At 35.2% G+C, this 19,340-nt stretch overlaps 1 protein-coding gene across 2 annotated transcripts in view; it reads left to right on the forward strand.

Moving 5' to 3' along the window:
- The first annotated feature begins 1,062 nt into the window (after positions 1–1,062).
- Positions 1,063–19,340, forward strand: part of LOC129754472 (uncharacterized) — a 53,672-nt gene continuing 35,394 nt past the window's right edge. The window contains exon 1 of one of the 2 annotated variants that reach the window (XM_055750570.1): positions 1,063–1,746. In XM_055750570.1, the coding sequence (XP_055606545.1) occupies positions 1,536–1,746 (211 nt within the window). In that variant the 5' untranslated portion in view covers positions 1,063–1,535. The remainder of the gene's footprint in view (positions 1,747–19,340) is intronic. The other variant, XR_008739031.1, reaches the window with a different exon arrangement.

Below are 19,340 nucleotides of genomic sequence, written 5' to 3' on the forward strand. Positions count from 1 at the left end.
ATATGGTAAAGAATTTTAAAAACGATTAAAAGTTACCTGATTTGACGTTTTATCTTGAAAATCTTTGCTCAGAAAAAAAAACTTTCATTAGTTTCAAATCATAGGTTAATTTGTTAAGAGCGCAGGGATTCAATGTTTATCTAATACAATTCTTTCACCTAAAAGCTATTACCTAAATAATTTAAGTTTTTCTAAATTATGTGATACAATGCTTTCAATAGAAACCGTTCAATGAACAGATGACGCACATACGTAGGCAAAGGCATTAGATTCAAGTTTTTTTTTTAATTTCGTAATTTTATCAAAGATGAGCCTTAAGAAAACAAAAATATAGGTAATAACTTACTTTTCTAGTAAGTTTACAAAACAAAACTAGTTCCCATCCCTCGTAACCGATTAGATTATGTTTTCCGAAATACAGGCAGACCCGCGCCGTACCATATTTCACCTGTCTGCAGCGGTAGCCAGTCTGGATGATTGCTTATCCGAGAGAGGATTTTTTTTCTGGCCACCGAGCTGGGAATTTGTGATATGATAAAACAAATAGCAATCCAATTATCGCCTATTAGTCGATGCGAGTGTCAACAGAAATAAATGGCAATCGACGCTAATCTAAGTCATAAAATTGAAGCCGACAGAAGCGTACTTAGACAGCGTACGGTTATGAAGTGGTTCAGAATTTTAATCGAATAAAATTCAATCACGACTCTGCACTTTTATCGGAACGCAATCCAACCAAGTTTTGCAAATTACTCGAGAAATGAGTTGTTCTTTTCAGAAAAAGTAGAAATGCGTTGTTTTCTGAATAAAAGTAGAACGACGGTCTATAAAATACTCTATTCACTTTATGTGTTTTAGTTAAAATAGACTTATAATAGCTCTTTCCGAATTCCTTTAAAAAAAAATCCTTCTTTAAAAGTTAATTGACTTTTGTTCAATACGAAACATATGAATTATTTTTTTTAGATGAATTACTCTCACTAGAGAAGCCCCTTTATGGTCCTTGGTCAAAATAATTTCGCCATCCGTCTCGTTCCATTCACAGCTTGGTCCAAAGACACAATTAACGGACAAACCAATCAGTCATCTGTAAGCTACCTTGAGCTGAGAACCAACTTGCCATTTCTGATTACCGGCTTCAGAAAGTGAAAACTCGATACAGTTCATTTAGGCGTTTCTATCTGCTTCCGATAATCGTATCTTATCACGGTTGATTTGCTTATCCTGGCACTTCGAAGACGAAGCAGATTTTCTGGCAAATCAAGTGGAAACAAAGAGGAAAATTGTTCTGGGAAACCATCGCGAACAAATGTCGACTTTTGCTCGGGGGGAAAAAGAAAGTTGAAAATTAGAAAAATCAAAGCTTACAATTTATTGCAAGAATCGACCCCCTCCCCTCTCCATTCAACATTTAAAAATTGATCGCAAAGCTCCCCCAATTAAGGTGTGCTAAAGTGTTTGTGCGATATCCGAGAAGAAACGAGGTGTCATAATATCGGCGGCAACAGATCATTTTGGCAGCCGATGAACAAAGAATGGTGATGAAGCTGAGAATGGGAAGAGAAGCCGGAACAGAAAACGGATATGGGACAGGAAGCACCAGTTGCCGAATGTCGCTGATTATGGTTGTCGTCATTGGAGTCGGATTAACAGGAAAAGTTTCGGCATCGGCGTTACCGGAACTGGGCGGCGAGGGGGATGAAATATCGCCATCCCAGGAGTATTTCGATGCCGTGCCGGAAGAAGGTTAGTGTTGGTGCATGGAAGGAATGGCGATTGCCGCCATGGTTGTTGAGAATTAATTCTACCATTAGGTTTTAAGACCGCCTTTGGGATTGATTTTTCACACCCAGCGTAATGAAACACTGCTGGATTGCTTTTATAATAATTAAAAAGTGAAACAGAAAAAAAGGTGACAACAAAACAGATAAGTGTCCTACAAATATTTAGAGAGATAAGTATGAATCTAAGCTTACATTTCTGTATCTAGAGTTTTTCGGATATTAAGTCGTGTGTGTTTTTTTTTTCTTTTGCCTCATTACATTCATAGATAGACGGATATGAATTGGCGCCAACTCTGACACCAACGTAGGATGTGATATTTGAATCAAGATTTGCTCTCTGAGGTTATGTAGGGGAAAATTGTACAAGACGCACCAGCGGGGTAAGATGGCCCATGCCATTCTTTCTCAAAAGTACTCTAACGTATGGCTTCTAATGATGTTTTTTTTCTATTGTAGTAAACAAGGTTTTTTTTTATCATTTATTACATTGAAAACTCATTAAAACGACTTAAGTTCTTAGAAACGGAAGGATTAATGGAATCAACATGAAACTTATTTTTCATGGGTAACATATAAGGTTTTATGATATACCAGCCTGCGCAATCTGATGAAACTACAGCTTATCGTTTTTCCACTCGTATGCACTTTTGGAAGACTATAAATATTTTGTTGGATTTTACCAACTTCCCACAAGTTTTAACTAAAATCAATTATAACAAAATTGGGACAGAATGCCCACAAGATCACGTGTTTAACCCTTTAATGCATGACTTTTTTTAAATGAGAATATCAGCTATTCGTTTATTGAAATAATAACATTTTAATTCGAATAACACAACACAACACGTTTGAAGTCGTTATTTTGAGTATTATGAAAGTTATGGCCCATCAAAGTTGAAAAATATTTTTTGAAATTCTTAATTTATTACAATACGATTATGCCAATTTCTTTCAAACCTTGATAATTGGGTGCAGGAAAGTGTTTCTGATTGATTGAGATTAAAAAATTTGTAAGAATTTGCAAATCTGAAGAAATAACAACGATTTTCCAAAAACAACTTTTTTCAAAAAAATAAATAAATTTGATTTTTGCAATTTTTCCGCATACTTTGGCCGATATCTCACACATACATAAGAATATCGTAATAAAAATACCATGGACTGATTTCTTTTAACCTCAAGAATATTTTTTGTGAGTACATCACTCAAAAATTTCCACACGTTTTCGAGATATTTGGATTTTGATTAGTGTTGTTTTAAAACAACACTATGCATTAAAGGGTTAACGTTGAAATTTTGAATGCTAATAACTTTTGAGAACAGCCGAATATCAAAACAAAATGCCATTCTTTTTATTTGCAGACTCTCAAATTACGATAACAATGCATTATTTTAACGAATTTCGTCCTTGTTCGAGTTAAAAAGATGGACCAATATTCGACTCGAAAAAGATATCCGCAGCCATGTTTACCGCGATATCAGTATCAGTCAAGAAAATTAATTCGTTGCTTACCTGAAGGCGTTTTACCTATAAGGATGTAGAACAGTGTTTTTTGAAAAGCGAAATTATCGCTTTAGTTTAGCAATAATAAATGATTTATGCCAAAGTATGGTTGGTTAACAAAAAATACGATGTAAATGTAATCAAACATTTGATGTTTGAATTATTACAATTCGTATAATCATTGTTCTTTTCTCACCACCCTTTCCATATGATGCGTTCTGTCCACTTGTTTTGGCGTTCTACCCCGCGGTTTATTTTCTGGCTGTTTAAGTTTTTTACAAAAATATAATCAGAATCGTGTTTTCATCTTATTTTTTCCGTACGATAATACGTAAATCTGATCCCTGAATCATCGTAAGCTTTCAATTTGCTTCTTAGATGATTGGAATCGCTGTATCAATTATGCTTAACTGGTGCGTCTTGTACAGTTTTCCCCTACAATTCAGTAATGAAAATTCAGAATCCGTTTATTTTAGACTCGTTTCGGTTTTGTAACATTTTATTTATACATGGCTTGATTTTGGCACATGTACCAAAACCGAAAGGTTTTTTAAAACACATTAGGCTTAATTTTTTTTTTTTGCAATTTCAAGACTTATAGAACTTAGACAAACAACAAAAATGGGTTCATGCAATTCAGTGTTGAAAAGTGAAATTTTCCAGTGGTTTACAAATCCCGTGGTTTTGGAAACAAATTCCAAATTTCACATTTCTCCGATTTTTTTCGTTTCGTGTCATAAGTATTGACCCAACGGCGCACAGTAGTCTAATTCTCAAAAAAGCTGGCAAAAAGTCTGTTTTCAACAATTTTTGCTTTGAAACCTTTCTAAACTGTTAATCATAATCATAAGTTCACAAAAAATAACATGTTATTTTCATATTTTCTTTCAAAGAATTCAAAAAAATTAATTTATTTTAATATCTCAGTAAGTAAATTCTTGTATTAAAATTTTCCAACAGACTGCTGCAAAATCTATCACATCCTAGAAGGTTAACTGAATCTAAATTTATCTCAAAATAACAATACATATGAACTTAAATCAATACAGATTGACCTGATAACGCTCTAGTACCGATCACTTTTTTAATTTTTCATTAATTAACGATTCAATATAGAAATTTTATGATAGATGAGAATTGTTCAACAATTTGGCCACTACTGTTCAAAATTTTGAAATTAAGATTTGTAGGCTTTGTTTTTCTTAAATGATCATTATATCAATGGTTGTATTAACACAAACACTTAATTAACATTTTTAACGAGAAATACAAACTTTTTGCTCCATATTTCCTAAACTTTTTTAATTTAACTTTTAATATTTATTTTTAAATTTATTTCATATTTCATATTTTTTAAATAGAATCATAAAAGTTCTATCAATTTTTGAAGTTTCAATTGGTTCTCATGAATATTGAACAGCAAAAAAGGTTCTATGATTTGAACAATAATCAGAAGAATATTTGAGAAACCGTAATTTAATTATGTTTTGGGAGTTTTCCTTATAGTAAAAATAACACAGAAAATTCATACTGATAGTGCTTCAAAATATAAAAAGGATGTTTTATGAATGGAGTTTTGAGAAAAATCAACCTAGAGATCCAATTTAATATCAATTTAGTTCGTGATCCGGGAGGTTATTGGCTTAGAAATCAAATTTGATGAAAAAAGTGATTCAAATCTTTGAAGTCGTTCTCCAAAAAAAGGCCATATTTTGTAGCTCAGAAATGTGGGAATCTATCCAAAGTAAAATTAGAGTGGAGTTATGTTGAGTTTTTTTAAATCTCTAGTTGAAGTTATAAAATTCAAAATATTTATCGTTTTTTGCAACTAAATTCCATATAAAAAATTTCAACTTTATTCCAAATCACAAAATTTTTATTAGATAAAGTGTAAAATATGCCTTACAAAAATAAAAAAATCATTGCAAAGCAATATATATTCGCGATTTGAATATCTATTCGTTTTTCAATGTGAGCAAATTTTGCGAATTTTTCAAAAAATATTCAATCTTTTCTTAGCATTTCTTTGAGAACTCCGAAACGGGTAAACTTAAGACTATCATTTTCCTGGTTTCATTTAGCTTGAAAATGCCGGAACACGATGAAATATTTGGATAGATAATTATGAGCGCTTCAAAAATCAACTTTCTGCCAGCTTTTCTAGGTTTTGGACCACTGTGCGGCGTAGGAAGGTTAAGTTTATGCTCAAATATAATAGCGCCAGCACTAAATTTTGCTTCGGAAGTCCGGACTTCCGACTTCTGAAAGATATTTCTTACATTTCTTACATGATTCAGTTCTTACAGTTTTTGAGAAAATGATTTTATAATAAAGGTAGTCGAAACCCGGCGGGCTAAATGTGCATATTTTTGTTTTGGCCTATATTTCAGTAACACTAGCAATATCTTAGTTTAATTAAATGGTAGAAACTGATAATAAGCTTATGTCAAAGCGAAAATTTAGACGGAATTTTGGATATCACACGTTCTTTAGCATTCATTGTAATATTTCATAATTACAATATTTTTTCCTCAAATTAGTAGGGAAGAATGGAGATACTTGATCCCCTTTTCTAATTTTCATCACATCTTTTTGGGAAAACTTAGAAACTCACCGTCTTTTGCATTTTCTGACAGCGTGTAATTTCAAGTTCATATGCTCCAAAATTGAGCACGATACATGAACTTGAGAGCTATAGAGCTCTTAATGAATTTTTACTTAATAGAGGCATTTAACCTTCCTGATATGGACATTTAAAACCCGTCATTTATTTCAATATCTTATCATTGATAACTTTTCTTAAAGTTTCTTTTTGTTGAATCTCTGATTTACAACTGAATTAGAGAGGAAAACCACAAACATCTTTGTTTAGAGATTATTACATCAAAACTATCCAGAACCTTTAATTTTTTTTTTTTTTTGACTTGGTATTTCATTGAAATTTGTTAATGCCGTGTGATCAAAGCGTATTACCCTCAATTTGGACTGATTAGTTATGTTGATTTATCAGACATTTCGTCAGTCGCCTATCGGCGCATATTATCCGATAAGCGCATTTAGTAACACTCCCCCCTAATTGGTTGTGGTAGGCGCATGATTCATGAAATTACACTGCTGATATGCTCATTTTAGAAATTTGACACAAGAAGTTGCGCGTAACGTTGTACTATTATAAGTAAATAAGAAGGAAAACTCTTAATGCGAGAGTGTCTTTTGTTTATTTTTACTTTAACTTAAAATAGGTATGTATTTTCAGTTGTTAAATAATTAAAAAATATCTTACAAAACAAGAAAAGCTTTAATCATATCGTTCGATCACATGTCGAAGATTCATATCAATTTATTTTTAAGGGATATGAAAAAACATTAAAAATACCTAGTTTTATCATAAAATTTGAAAAACCGTTTCATACCTTATGTTATGATTAGTTGAAATCAAATTTCTTAATTTTGTTCTATTTTTGCTTCTCGTCTTATGTTTTCCAATATGATTTTAATATTTGATAATTTAAAAAATTCTTATTTTGGATTCTGGAATTGATTATTATTGGCCTCCAAAAGATTTGTTTGTATTTTCTAAATTAGACCATTAACTTAAATTTTGATCCTTCTTTTGAATTTAAGCTTGTGGATTCTGATTCAACTTAGAAAATTTCCTGAATAAAGTTACTTGAGTTTTGACATTGAAAAAAATTCCATTTTTACTTTTATTTTGATATATCGGTTTTCAGAGGCGAAAAAATAACTTGTCAAAGTATAATATCTTAAGATAGTTACCTTACAAGCAGCGTACACAAAAAAATCGGTTTTGCTTAATCAAAAAGCAGACTTTCAAACAAATAATCCGATAAAATACGGGTTTTCAATATTATCTCAATGACTCAATAAACATGAAAATTCAATTTGATGAGATCACAGGGTAACAAGTTTTTTTTACGTTTATTTAGGACCTTTTTTTTTGCATTCGGGTCCGTGACGTTTCAAAGTTACAAAGTTATGTTAAATTTTATCGTACAGCTGGATTAATTTAAGATATTCTATCACTTTTGTTGCTCTTCCAATTGTGGGCACATTGCGATGATATATTTCACAGTTAATACTTCGTTGCATCTAGGACATAATGGGCGATCAACTCTGTCCAGAAGGTAAGAATGTGTAAGCAGTGTATGTCCGATGCGTAAACGTCCTAGGATCACGTCATCTCGTCGATTTCCCAATAGTGCAGCTTTGAATGGAAGAACAGTTGATGTTTAGGTTTGAATGCCACTGCATCTGCCATCGGTTCGTGAACTGTGCCTTGATGATTTTCCGTATTTCCTTGACGTCAATAATCTGGCTTTCATCCTCTGGCAATTCCAAAGCCTTTTTTGCTTCGATGCCTGCTCTCTCATTCCCCGGAATCCTGATATGGCTGGGGACCCAGCAAATAACTATTTCTGATCCCATCTCGACGAACTGATTGAACAGGATTTGTACAGAGTCCTTCCATTTGGAGTTAAACTTGCATTTTTCGAGGTTTGTTACAGCACTCATGGAATCGATAATTACATATAAGATATGCTCGAGGTTCTCGCTGGTCAACTATCCAAATCAGCGCTTGTTTAATTGCTTCGCTTTCTGCTGCGAAGATACTGCTTGTGTTGTTCATACGCTTTCGGAAAACGAAATCATCACTCACTATTCCATAACCGCATTCCAAGTCTCTTTTTGATCCATCTGTGAAGAATTCTCTGTGAATACGGTATTTTGTTTGCCGTAATTCGTTGAAAATATGTCTTAGACCGTTCGATGTGAGCCTTGGGAAAGTTTGTGATGGAGGCTTTTGTCCACGTTTATTTTAAGTCGTTGCCACGGGGGGCATTCTGGAAATTTGTAGACTGTTGTTCTTGGCAGATGTAGTTCTAATTCGGCTATCAAAATTGATCCTCTGTCGATTTGGGTGTTAGGCTGGGTTCTGGATCGTTCTCCCCACCCTTCTGTCGTATCCTTCTACTTCGAACTTTCGGCCTAACACTGCGTGTTGATTTTCGGACACTTCTGGAAGCACATCTCGTTCTCAACACGTCTCTCCTAAAACTGACGAGATGCTCGTGCGCGTCCTTGTTTGCCATTCGAGGATCGAGACGAGCATATTTCTCACTCAACCATTTTCCTCGTTTTCAGTTCTCTTCTTTCCTGGTCCGTCCAACTCTGAGTAAATAATTAGTTTGCTCGAGCATGAGCGACGCTTTGGCAAGTTTTCTATACAACACCGAGCTAAATATTCAGTTATAATTTACCGGCTGTTTTGAATATATTATTCCGTCATCTTATCCTCTACACTTTCGTTGGAACTTATGTCGCTGTCACTACTGAGATTTAAGGCTTTATCACATACAATTTTATTTTAGCTTCTGTATTGATTCAGATCCTTTTGAAATTTGAGATAGCATTTCAAATTACAGTTTAAATTTAACTCACGAAAATGAAACAAGATGTATACTTTCGATTAAAAAATTTCATCATCAGATGTAATTATTTTTATATCATTGTCCAGATTCTAAACTTGGTTTCAATTGTCAGCAACGAATTCAAACTTGTCATTACTTAGATTTGAAAAAATAAAACCTTAAAATAAGATCTGAAATTAAAAGTTTTTACGACTCCGTTTCTAGGCTCAGAAGATTATTCCAGATGCTGATTCGTTTCGGATTCTTCTTAAATAACATTCAACATCCATTTTAAATTTTAAACTACGAAAACGAGTCAATATTTTAACTTTAACACCAGATACAATTTTTTTTTGTTTTTTTTTGTAAATTTTTTTCAATTTTTTTTTTATAACTTGGTTTCCATTTTCAGCGACGGATTTGAACTCACCTAACACTCAGCTTAAAAAAATTACACTTTAAAACCATCTTATCCTCTACACTTTCGTCGGAACTTATGTCGCTGTCACTACTGAGATGGTTTATGTTATCATCTTCAGAGTTTTCCTCGTTACGATCAACGGATAAACATCGGGCTGTATGAAGCACATGTCGTAACCAGTGGTCTCGTTGTACCATACTCTGTCTAACCTTTACAGACTCTCCACTTTAACAGTCACACATCCGTACTTCAACATCCGTTCGCTAACGCAATATCGTTCAAACTGAAATCCATAACCTGCTTTTTTTCAAACCATTTGACTTTCCTCTCTTTTCCTCTCGTATTTTGCTACATACTCACTCTTCACAATCAGTAATTTTCTGTCTCTTACGCTCAAAACTATATTTTTTTATCACTTGGTTAATTGTTCTTTTTCTAGTACTGATATAAATTATCAGTTTGTCTTTATTCTTTAAATCAGATTTATTTTTCTGTTCCGTATATACACTCTATTACTTCTATTCACTACAGCACAGTTCGCTGATTGATCAGTGTTTTCAAACTGGGGATTCCGGTTTCCGCTTGTAGGCTAACCACAGGACTTATTCTGAAGGCTCCTACAATTGCTCGGAGTCCTGCGTTGTGGACTGTTTCCAACGACTGATGAACTTTACCTGGCTGATAAAATCGGAGCTGCGTAGAGAAGTTATTCGAGTACAGTTGCACGATATAGTTTTTACAGAGTGTTCTTGTCTCCTCCCCAAGTCCTAGCAGCTATGCTCCGGATGAAGAGGACTCTTTGCTGGCAGGCAGCTTTCACTTCTTCAGCATGGGCACGATATTTCAGGTGTTGATCGAGGATAACGCCTAAGCACTTGTGTTGGTTTTTGCGAGCCAGTCTCATCCCGTTGAGCGTTAGCTTGCTTGGAGTTTTTGGTTTTTTCTTACGTGGTGTGCGGTAGATGACGGTTGCGCTTTTTTCAGCTGATATTTTATATCCAGTTTTTGTTTCCCAGGATCCTAATTGGTCAAATGCTGTCTGAAGCTTTCCTTCTGTTTGCTAAGCATTACGTCGTCGGCGTAGATCAGGCACTCAACGTTTCTGGGTAAATAGCTAGTAATGGTATTCATGGCCAGTTAAAACATTGTCACACTTAACACCTAACCTTGGCAAAGGCCGGTTTCCATTGGCTTGGGACATGACGAACTTCCATTGGTTGATACTTGGAAACTCCTGCTTCGTAGCATTTCTTGAAGATAGTGCACCATTTTTCCACCGATATTGTTACTCACCAACTGCTCTAGGCAAAGCCTGCGCCAGGTAGTATCGTAGGCTTTGCTGATATCCAGGAATGCTACTTGAGCTATTATATTTTTGTTTAAAGCGGCACGACTATTTTTTTCGAGAGTACAAAGGTGATCTGTTGTGCTTCGTCCTTTTCGGAAAGCGTACTGACGATTGTATAGCAGCTTTTTAGTTCCTAAAATATTAACCAGGCGATTATTGATTATCCTTTCGAAGACCTTTCCCGTGCAGCTGTTGAGGTAAATTGGACGAAAATTTAGAGGATCTGATCGTTGGCCTTTACCTTTAAAGATGGGGACAACAATCGATTTTGTCAATTCCAGGGAGTAGACTGATTCCTCCCAGAGTCGGTTGTATGTCTCTAGTAGAAAAATTCTCCCATCTAGAAGGAGGTGAGGAGCCTTTCAGTCCTTCCAGAGCTTCGTCGAGTTCATATCTGCACTGCAAAAAATCCACATATTGGGGATATGTGTTTGCCTTATAGATTTTTGCAATGTGATTCCCATTTGAAAATTACGTGTCCACACATATAGAATACAAAAATATGATTTTTATATGTGTCACATAAAAGTAAAATCACACACATAAATATTATAGGCCTACATTGTGCTCATACGTTTGCCTACATCTAGGCGTTTACTTCCTTACCTACTTTTGTTGGAATTAGTTTTTCGGAGGGAAATAAAAAATTGAGAGGTGTTGGCAATCAAAACCTTTTTGTAATACTTATTAAACATAAAAATACTTAGCCTTATACGTACATTTATCGTATGCGAATGGTACCAAGCGCCGTTAATTCCCGGTCGGCCCATTTGTCCAACATGTTCTACTGGAACCATATTTGACGACTTTGATCGACACCGGGCCGATGTCCTTGCCTCCAATAGCAGCGGTCGAGATAAGCTTCCTGTGGGGGAAAACAGAAGAGATAAATAATCGATATTTTATTTTTATTAAAGTAATACTTACGAGTTTATCTTCTGCCTTCATCGGTATCGGATGTGTTTTTTTTCCTTTCGATATTGAGACAAAAGGCATATGATCAGTTTTTCTATAGAGGTGTAAAAATAAGCAAGTGCTCGCGATGAGCCCATCGCCCGGAGATTATCCCGGTAGAACTGTTCCGGAGTGGTTGGACCGAGAGAATGTACATGGCCGCCTGTACTACCTGACCCTGAAAGCCGTGGACAAATACGAATTACCTAAAAATCCCTTTGTGATCTAGCGATTTATCGCAGATCATGTCGGGACTATCGAAGGAGGCTTTATTGAGCATAGGAATAATTGGTATGTGTTAAAAGTTCGGAATAAAGACCAAATAAGGATTCTGGCAAAATTGACCCACTTAAGCAACGGCACTCCTATTTCTATTGGCCGCCACCCGCAATTGAACCAGAGAAAATTCGTTGTCACGTGTAGAGAAGTAGATGGCATGTCTGACGAAGAACTACAAACAGAATTATCTCCGCAGAAAATAATAGACGTTAGGCGAATCACTAAGAAAACGAGTTCAGGAATTATAGGCACATCGACACTTGTGCTTACTATAAATAGCACCGTTGTTCCAGAATTTTTGAATTTTGGTTTACTGAGAGTCCGTACTCGTACGTACTACTCACAACCACTACTTTGCCGCCAATGCTTGAAATATGGTCATCCAAAAATAAGATGCCAACAAAAGACGCGCACATGCAAAAAATGCTCCAAATCGCATGATAACGAAGAAGAAAGTTGCACTTCTCCAAGCTATTGCCACAACTGCAAGGGAGATCACGGACCTCTCGACCGATGTTGCCCTTTGTGGGTAGCAGAAACAGCGGCAATAAAAATAAGTACCGATCAGAACCTACCGATAGCTACAGCCCGAAGAATGGTACAAATGAACAGCAGCAGCACGAGCTACGCGCAAGTAGCTAAGCAAAACACCTCACAGCCGAATGATAAAAAAATCCGAACCGAAAACCTACAATCGCAACAACCAAACCAACAGCAACACAAACGAGAAGAGAACCAACAGCAGACCAGCCAACAAAAACGTACGCGTATGGACAACACCGCACCATCTCAACGACCAACAGCCGAAGTGTCTAACCCGAAACAAAATTTGGATCTTGAATCGCCCCCCAGGAAACGAAACCCCATCTTACCTCAGACCTCACCTCCAGCACCTTCAACCCGTGAAGTAGCGAGCGATGTTGAGCGTACTGAGCCCAATTTTAACCCTCCAGGAGGAACACGATCAGCACGGAGTCGTTCACGCATCGACACCAAAAAGTGATTTTTCGCCTCCTTCTTCCCCTTCACGCCCTTTTCCCTTCCTATATCCTTTAAATTTTAATTAGAACTAAGTGGATTCCCCGGCAAAAATATACTGTACTAAGTAAAATGCCTAAATAAATAGATTAAGAAAAAAAAAAAAATAATACTTACCTTATTAAAATATTTTAGTTGACACTTGAACGGGCACATCAACTTCTTCTCCAGGGTGGCCATTTTGAACACATGGAAATTTTCAAAGAGGAAAATCATATAATGTATGTGTCAATCTATAGGGTAAATGATCTTGAGCGGAACTAGTCAAAATCTGATCTTGAGCGGAACCATTTACTTTTTCTAAGTTCTAGGCAATGAGTGTTTATGAATCTTACCAAATTGTTAAAAAAACACTTTTTCAAGATCTTTTCATACAAGCATTGACATTTTTGTGTAAATTTATTAACTGAAATAATGTTATTAGAAGATTTAAAAACATACCCATTTCTGCTGCAATTTTCATAAATCTACGCTGACTTTGAACGTCAATTTATGTCACCCTTGATCGTTGTAAACTGATTCTCAATGGTTAAAATGGTAGAAAAACTCATAAAAAAAGCATTATTCGGGTTTTTGTAACAAGTTTTCCATCAGAATATCAATAAATAGCGTAGTTTTTAAAAGTAAAATATGATCTTGAGTGGAACCATCTTTGATCTTGAGCGGAACTACTAGCTTCCGAAATAGACCGCTAGGTGCGCTGCCTTATGCCTAATGTCTCACACGCAGTTTTTACCCCTGAATGTATGCAGCACATTTGTATATTTCTTATTCTATCAACTTTAGGGAAAGAAAAAAATGTAAAATAAGGTTCGAATTGAACAAAAACTAATTAATTGGTGACACAGCGTACCAAACAAGGTACACAATCTTTCTTTCAGAGGGACGACGAGAAGGAGAAGAAAGGCTTTCATACATATTTTTGGCATAATTCGAGAACTAATGAAGCCAATAAAGTTAAGTCATTATTTCAGAATAAGAATCAATCTTCATTGCCATTACTATTCGTACTTTATGAAGTAGCTTTCTTTTAAAGAGATTGTTTTAGATGTTCGCATTCAAAATCAAAAACGATATACTACTTAATAAACAAAAATTCAAATTGTTTTTTACACCCATTCTTTCAGTTTTACAAAGTGTAGCAAAGCACACCGGGTTAGCTATTTTATAATACTTCACGATTCAATTGGTGGCCTGGTATTGAAAACCTATCCGATTCCCTTGTCCCTTGACTTTACACTTGAGCTCGAACTGGAAATCGGTTTTAGAAATAGTTTTTTTTTATCAATTGAGATAAGTAATTAATGTTTCCATAAATTTTTAATATAAATAAATGTTAACGTGATTCATAAGAAACTGGAATTTGTAATGAACTTTATTCTATGAATGAGTTGCTTACAGCAAGGTTGTCGAAATCACAGTAAAATCTGTTATTTCACATAATTTTGAGGAAACTTTTATCAGAGCATCTGTGTCACAGAACACGATATTTTGAAACATTTACAGATTTCACAGAATTTTTGAATTCCGAATGGATTTCCAAAATTATAATTTTTTTGGTCAATATAAAATTAAGGTTTCTTACTTTGAATTAGAAAACTATGAAAAGATTTTCAACGTAAACTGATTTTTCCCAACTAAAATATAATAGAAAAAGTATGAAAAGACTTTCAACGTAAACTGATTTTTCCCAACTAAAATATGAAAATGACCCAATTTATCATGAATTTTCAATAAAATTAAAGGAATTAAGGGAATAGGGATTAAAAAAAATAAAAATTTTTTCTCAAAAACATTGATTCAGAGCAATGTACAGTTTTTTTTACCAAATCTGTAATTTAAGGCATCTTCTTTTGTTTTACTAACTTTGTCGTTACCTTCAAAAGTTGTTCGGGGCAGTATGATCCTAAACACGCTCATTAAAAAAATCAATCAAATATTCTAACGTATTTAATTTTTGAGATTGAAAAAAACTAAAATTTGAGTTTAGAGAATCGATTCTTTCAAAATAGAATACAGTGCATCAAAGGGAAAATTGGACTTTTTTTAAGCAAGAAATAAATTTTAACGGATATTTTAAGAACAGCTTTGGAACGCAGAGTTTCTTTTTTTCACGTAAAAACATTATTTTTTGAACTTTAAAATCTTCAAAGATGAAATTTAATTGAAGTTTTCACAGTTACACAAGTATTAGGAATAAGAGCTATTAAAGATGTTGACAGAAGAAAATGGTTCCGCTCAAGATCATATTTTAGTTCCGCTCAAGATCAGCGTGGTTCCGCTCAAGATCAGCGTGGTTCCGCTCAAGATCAGAATTCTTACTTCAGTAAAACAGCTCTAGAGTTATTAGGATTTACTCTAAAATATTTTCAAAATCATCATTAGAAAGCAGAAACCAAGATCTATCCGCTGAGCAGAAAATTTTTTTGTTCGGTTAAAATCCAAAGCCATACCGCTTGGTCAACTGTTCCGAGTTGCGTCGAATTTAGCCAATTGGTTCCGCTCAAGATCATTTACCCTATATATAAAAATGAATTTCTGTCTGTCTGTCTGTCTGTCTGTCTGTCTGTCTGTTCCCTATAGACTCGGAAACTACTGAGCCGATTTGCGTGAAACTTGGTAGGTGGGGGTATTGGAGGCCGGGGAAGGTTCCTATTATGGTTTGAGACCCCTCCCTCTAACAGGAAGGGGGGAGGGGGTCTCTCAAATAAAAGTAATAAGTCTTCATAGCTTTTGAACTGATTAAGCAAATCATACCAAACTTGGCATGGGTGGGCTTTTGAGTACGAGGAATGTATTCAAGAATATTTGGTACCCCTCCCTCTTTCCAGTTGGGTTATAGGAAGGGGGGAGGGGCCTACCTTACAATTTTTCACATAACTGGAGAACTAATCAAGCTAATGAAACAAAATTTGGCATATGAGGGTAGTGGAATACGAGAAATGGTTTCATAATTATTTCAGAGCCCTCCCTCCTTCCATTGAAAATACAGGAAGGAGAGAGGGGCCTTTAATTCCTATTTTATTACATAACTTGAAAACTTTTCAAGCAAATGGAGCTAAATTCTACTTGGAAGGGTATTTGGGTACGATAAATAGTTCTATGAATATTTGGTACCCCTCCCTCCTTCCGGTAAGCTGATAGAAAGTTGGGAGGGGTCTCATTTACAATTTTCAGCATAACTGGAAAACTAATCAAGCAAATGGAACCAAATTTTGCGTGGGAAGGCATTCGATTACGAGAAATGTTTCTATGATATTTTCAGAACCTTCCGTTCTTCAAGTCGGAAAATCTTAAGGAAGGAGGTGCTCACATACAATTTTTCACATCACTCGGGAACTTACCCAGCTAATGGAACAAAATTTGGCTTGGGAGGGTATTTGAGCACAAGGAATGGTTTTGTAAATATTCGGTACTACTGCCTCCTTCCAGTTGCGTGATAGGAAGGAGAGAGGGGGGCTCCTTCACAATTTTCCGCATAACTCGAGAACTAATCGAGCAAATGGAAACAACTTTGCCATGGGAAAGCATTTAGATACGTAAAATGGTTGTTTTCTTATTTGGAACTTCTTTTTCCTTCAATTGGGGATACAGTTAGAGAAGACGGGAGCTCACATACGATTGTTTTGCATAAACTAAGAACTTATTTAACAAATGGAACCTAATATGACACGGGATCAATCATACAATCGAGCAAATGGAACAGAATTGGGCATGGGAGTGTATTTGAATTCACAGAATGTTTGATCATGACCTACCAGTTAGGGGATAGGTAGGAAGAAGGGGCTCCGATACTAATTTTATAGCATAACTCGACAACTAAAAAAGCAAACGAAACCAAATTTGGCTTGAGAGGGTATTCGAACACGAGAAAAGTTTTTTTTCCGGTAGTTTGACATCCCTCCCTCCATTCAGTGGAACGATATAAAGTGGGAAGAGGGTCACTTATACAATTTTTTTAATTTTTCGATAACTAATCGAGAAAATGGAACCAAATTTGCATGGAAGCATATTTGTGAACGGGCAATGTTTTTTCGGTGGTTTAAGACCCCCTTCTCTTGCCAGAGGGGTGATATAAAGTGGGGAGAGGGTCACCCATTTTTGAATAACTTGAGAACTTATCGAGAATGAAGCCATATATGACATGGGATCGTATTTGTATACAAGAAGTGTTTTTCTGATGTTATGAGACCCTCCTCCCTTCCATTAGGAATGAAGGAATTGAGGAGGAGGTCACTCTTACAATTTGTATAACAATACGAGAACGAATAGGCAAACTAAGTGTCCCGTGACGATATTTTGTTGCAAAAAATGTTTCTAGGATAGTTTCATACACTCTCCACATTAAAAGATGACAGCGAAGGTTGCATATATAAAATTTTTTTGGATTTAATTATAAACTCATAAAGCAAGAAATCCAGAGTCATAAAAAGGATTAAAACTCTTAATTAAAAAAAAAATGAGGATTTCAAAATAAATAAAGTTGCAATTTTATTTTGAAAAAATGTTTACAAGATTTTAAAAATGAATTTAGAATGTTGAGCAAATCAATGAAAAGTTAAATAGCCAGGTATCACAAATTTCAATAACTTTTGGAAGGTGTAGCAAAGCACACCGGGTCAGCTAGTATAATATAAACTTCATATTTCGAACATACAATTTATGTGTGACATATGATGTTCATATGAAGTATATGAAATCTATGCGTAGAGCAGTTTTGAAGACCTTATGTGTTAGGAAACATACATCCTAGGTGTGGATTTTTTGCAGTGTGCTAAACGTTTGGTTGTACTGGCCTGAATCTCTCGGAATTAGCAATACATTGGATTCGACCTGTCGCTGGTGATTGAGGAAACGTTCGCTATACGCGCTTTCACTCGAAACTTTTTTAAAAGCGTCTCCCAATAACTCGCATATGGCTTGAGGACCCTCAAGCCGTTTCACGTTCATAGCGGATCGAGGTAATTTGGTGACTCCTCTTCTTACCTTGTACTTTTCGATAGTTACTCCACATTTCCTTCAATGGGGTCTGTGAAGAAAAACATCCTGCCAGCTCTTCCCAACTTTTCCTCTTCGCGTTTATGATCGCTTTTTTGCAGCAGTGTTAGCGTTTCGGAAAGTGCTCTCTTACAGGTTTTAAGATATCCAAAAATCTAAAATAATCATTTTAAAGTAAAATCAGTCAATAACAACTAATAAACGAATGATGCTCCAAAAAGAAAAATGCATATTTTTCCGGACCACCCTAGAGACGAAGCCCATATTGCCTTTATTGGTAAGGTCAAGAAAGCTTAGTTTAATTTGAAACTAGTGATTAGAAACTTCTTTTGAATATGCTGATTAAGGCAATCGGAAATTGTACTTATGATAAGGTTATTATTAATAACCGAGCATTAAAGCTTAGTTCTTTTAGAAATGGGACAGTTACGAATGCGTGTATCTCAAAAACCATTCGTTTGATCTAAATACTTTCTATGAAGGAAATGAAGGTAACTTATAATAATCCATGAAACAAATTTAAAAAAAGAATATTTATTGTTTTTTTGTAAGAAAAAATTCTACTTTATTATTGGTACCTCCCTTCGGCCGGCGTACACTTTTTTCAGTCATGATATTGATCAGTTTTTAAAACTTATATTTCGTCTAATCTGTTCTAGGTGGCTACATTCCCTCCTTCAATTTCTGCTATTTTTCGGTCCAATACTTCTCTTTTAAAAGAAACTGAAGGTAATTTAGTGGATACAGCTGTTTCGGAATTAACAAATTTGATTATTTTGGAGCCACTTTTATGAGCGTTTTAATGGAATTTCTGCTGGTTAAATCTGACAATAATGAAGTGAAACCATCATGAGATGGAACTTGAATTAAAATCGGTTAGTATCGATCGTAGGTTGCGAAGGGTACATACAAGATTACTCTTTTTAGTTTTTCAAAAACAGCGAAAACCAAAATTTTGGTTTTGAAAATTGTTGTTTTTTTTCCACAGGAACGGAATTTTGGCAAATTATTATATTTTTTTACAAAATAACCAGCACACACATACTTGAATATACTCGGGACCTTGCCACCAGCAGACAATCAATCGATGGAATTTGTTAAAATTAAGGTATTTCACAGTTTTGTCGTTCCTCAAAAATTATCTGTCCCATAGCCTCGGTACTGGCTATAGAGCTTACGAGCTGTGGAACTAGCAAAAAACTATTGTTTGAGGTTAGGTTTGAATGACTCATTACTAGGCAACACTTTCAGCTCATCGGAGAATTTTTTTTGAACATTTCAGCGATCTACACCTAGTTTTTCGCTTATTGAAAATTTAAAATGCTAGTATGAGACTTGACTTTCCTGATGACCCTTAACTGTAGTTGCTGATCATGTGCTTCACTCCTTTGAGCTTTGGGGACATTTTTGACAGTGTTTGCATACTTTTCCACCTTTTACTCACAGTAGGGGAGAGTGAGGATACTTGATCCCCTTTTCTTATTTTCTCCATATCTTTTTGGAAAAATTTAGCAACTCGCCGTCTTTGACATTTTCTGACAGCTTGTAACTTCAAGTTTCTATGCTCCAAAAATTAGAACGATAC

This window comes from Uranotaenia lowii, chromosome 3 (assembly GCF_029784155.1).
Source record: "Uranotaenia lowii strain MFRU-FL chromosome 3, ASM2978415v1, whole genome shotgun sequence".
NCBI lineage: Eukaryota > Metazoa > Arthropoda > Insecta > Diptera > Culicidae > Uranotaenia > Uranotaenia lowii.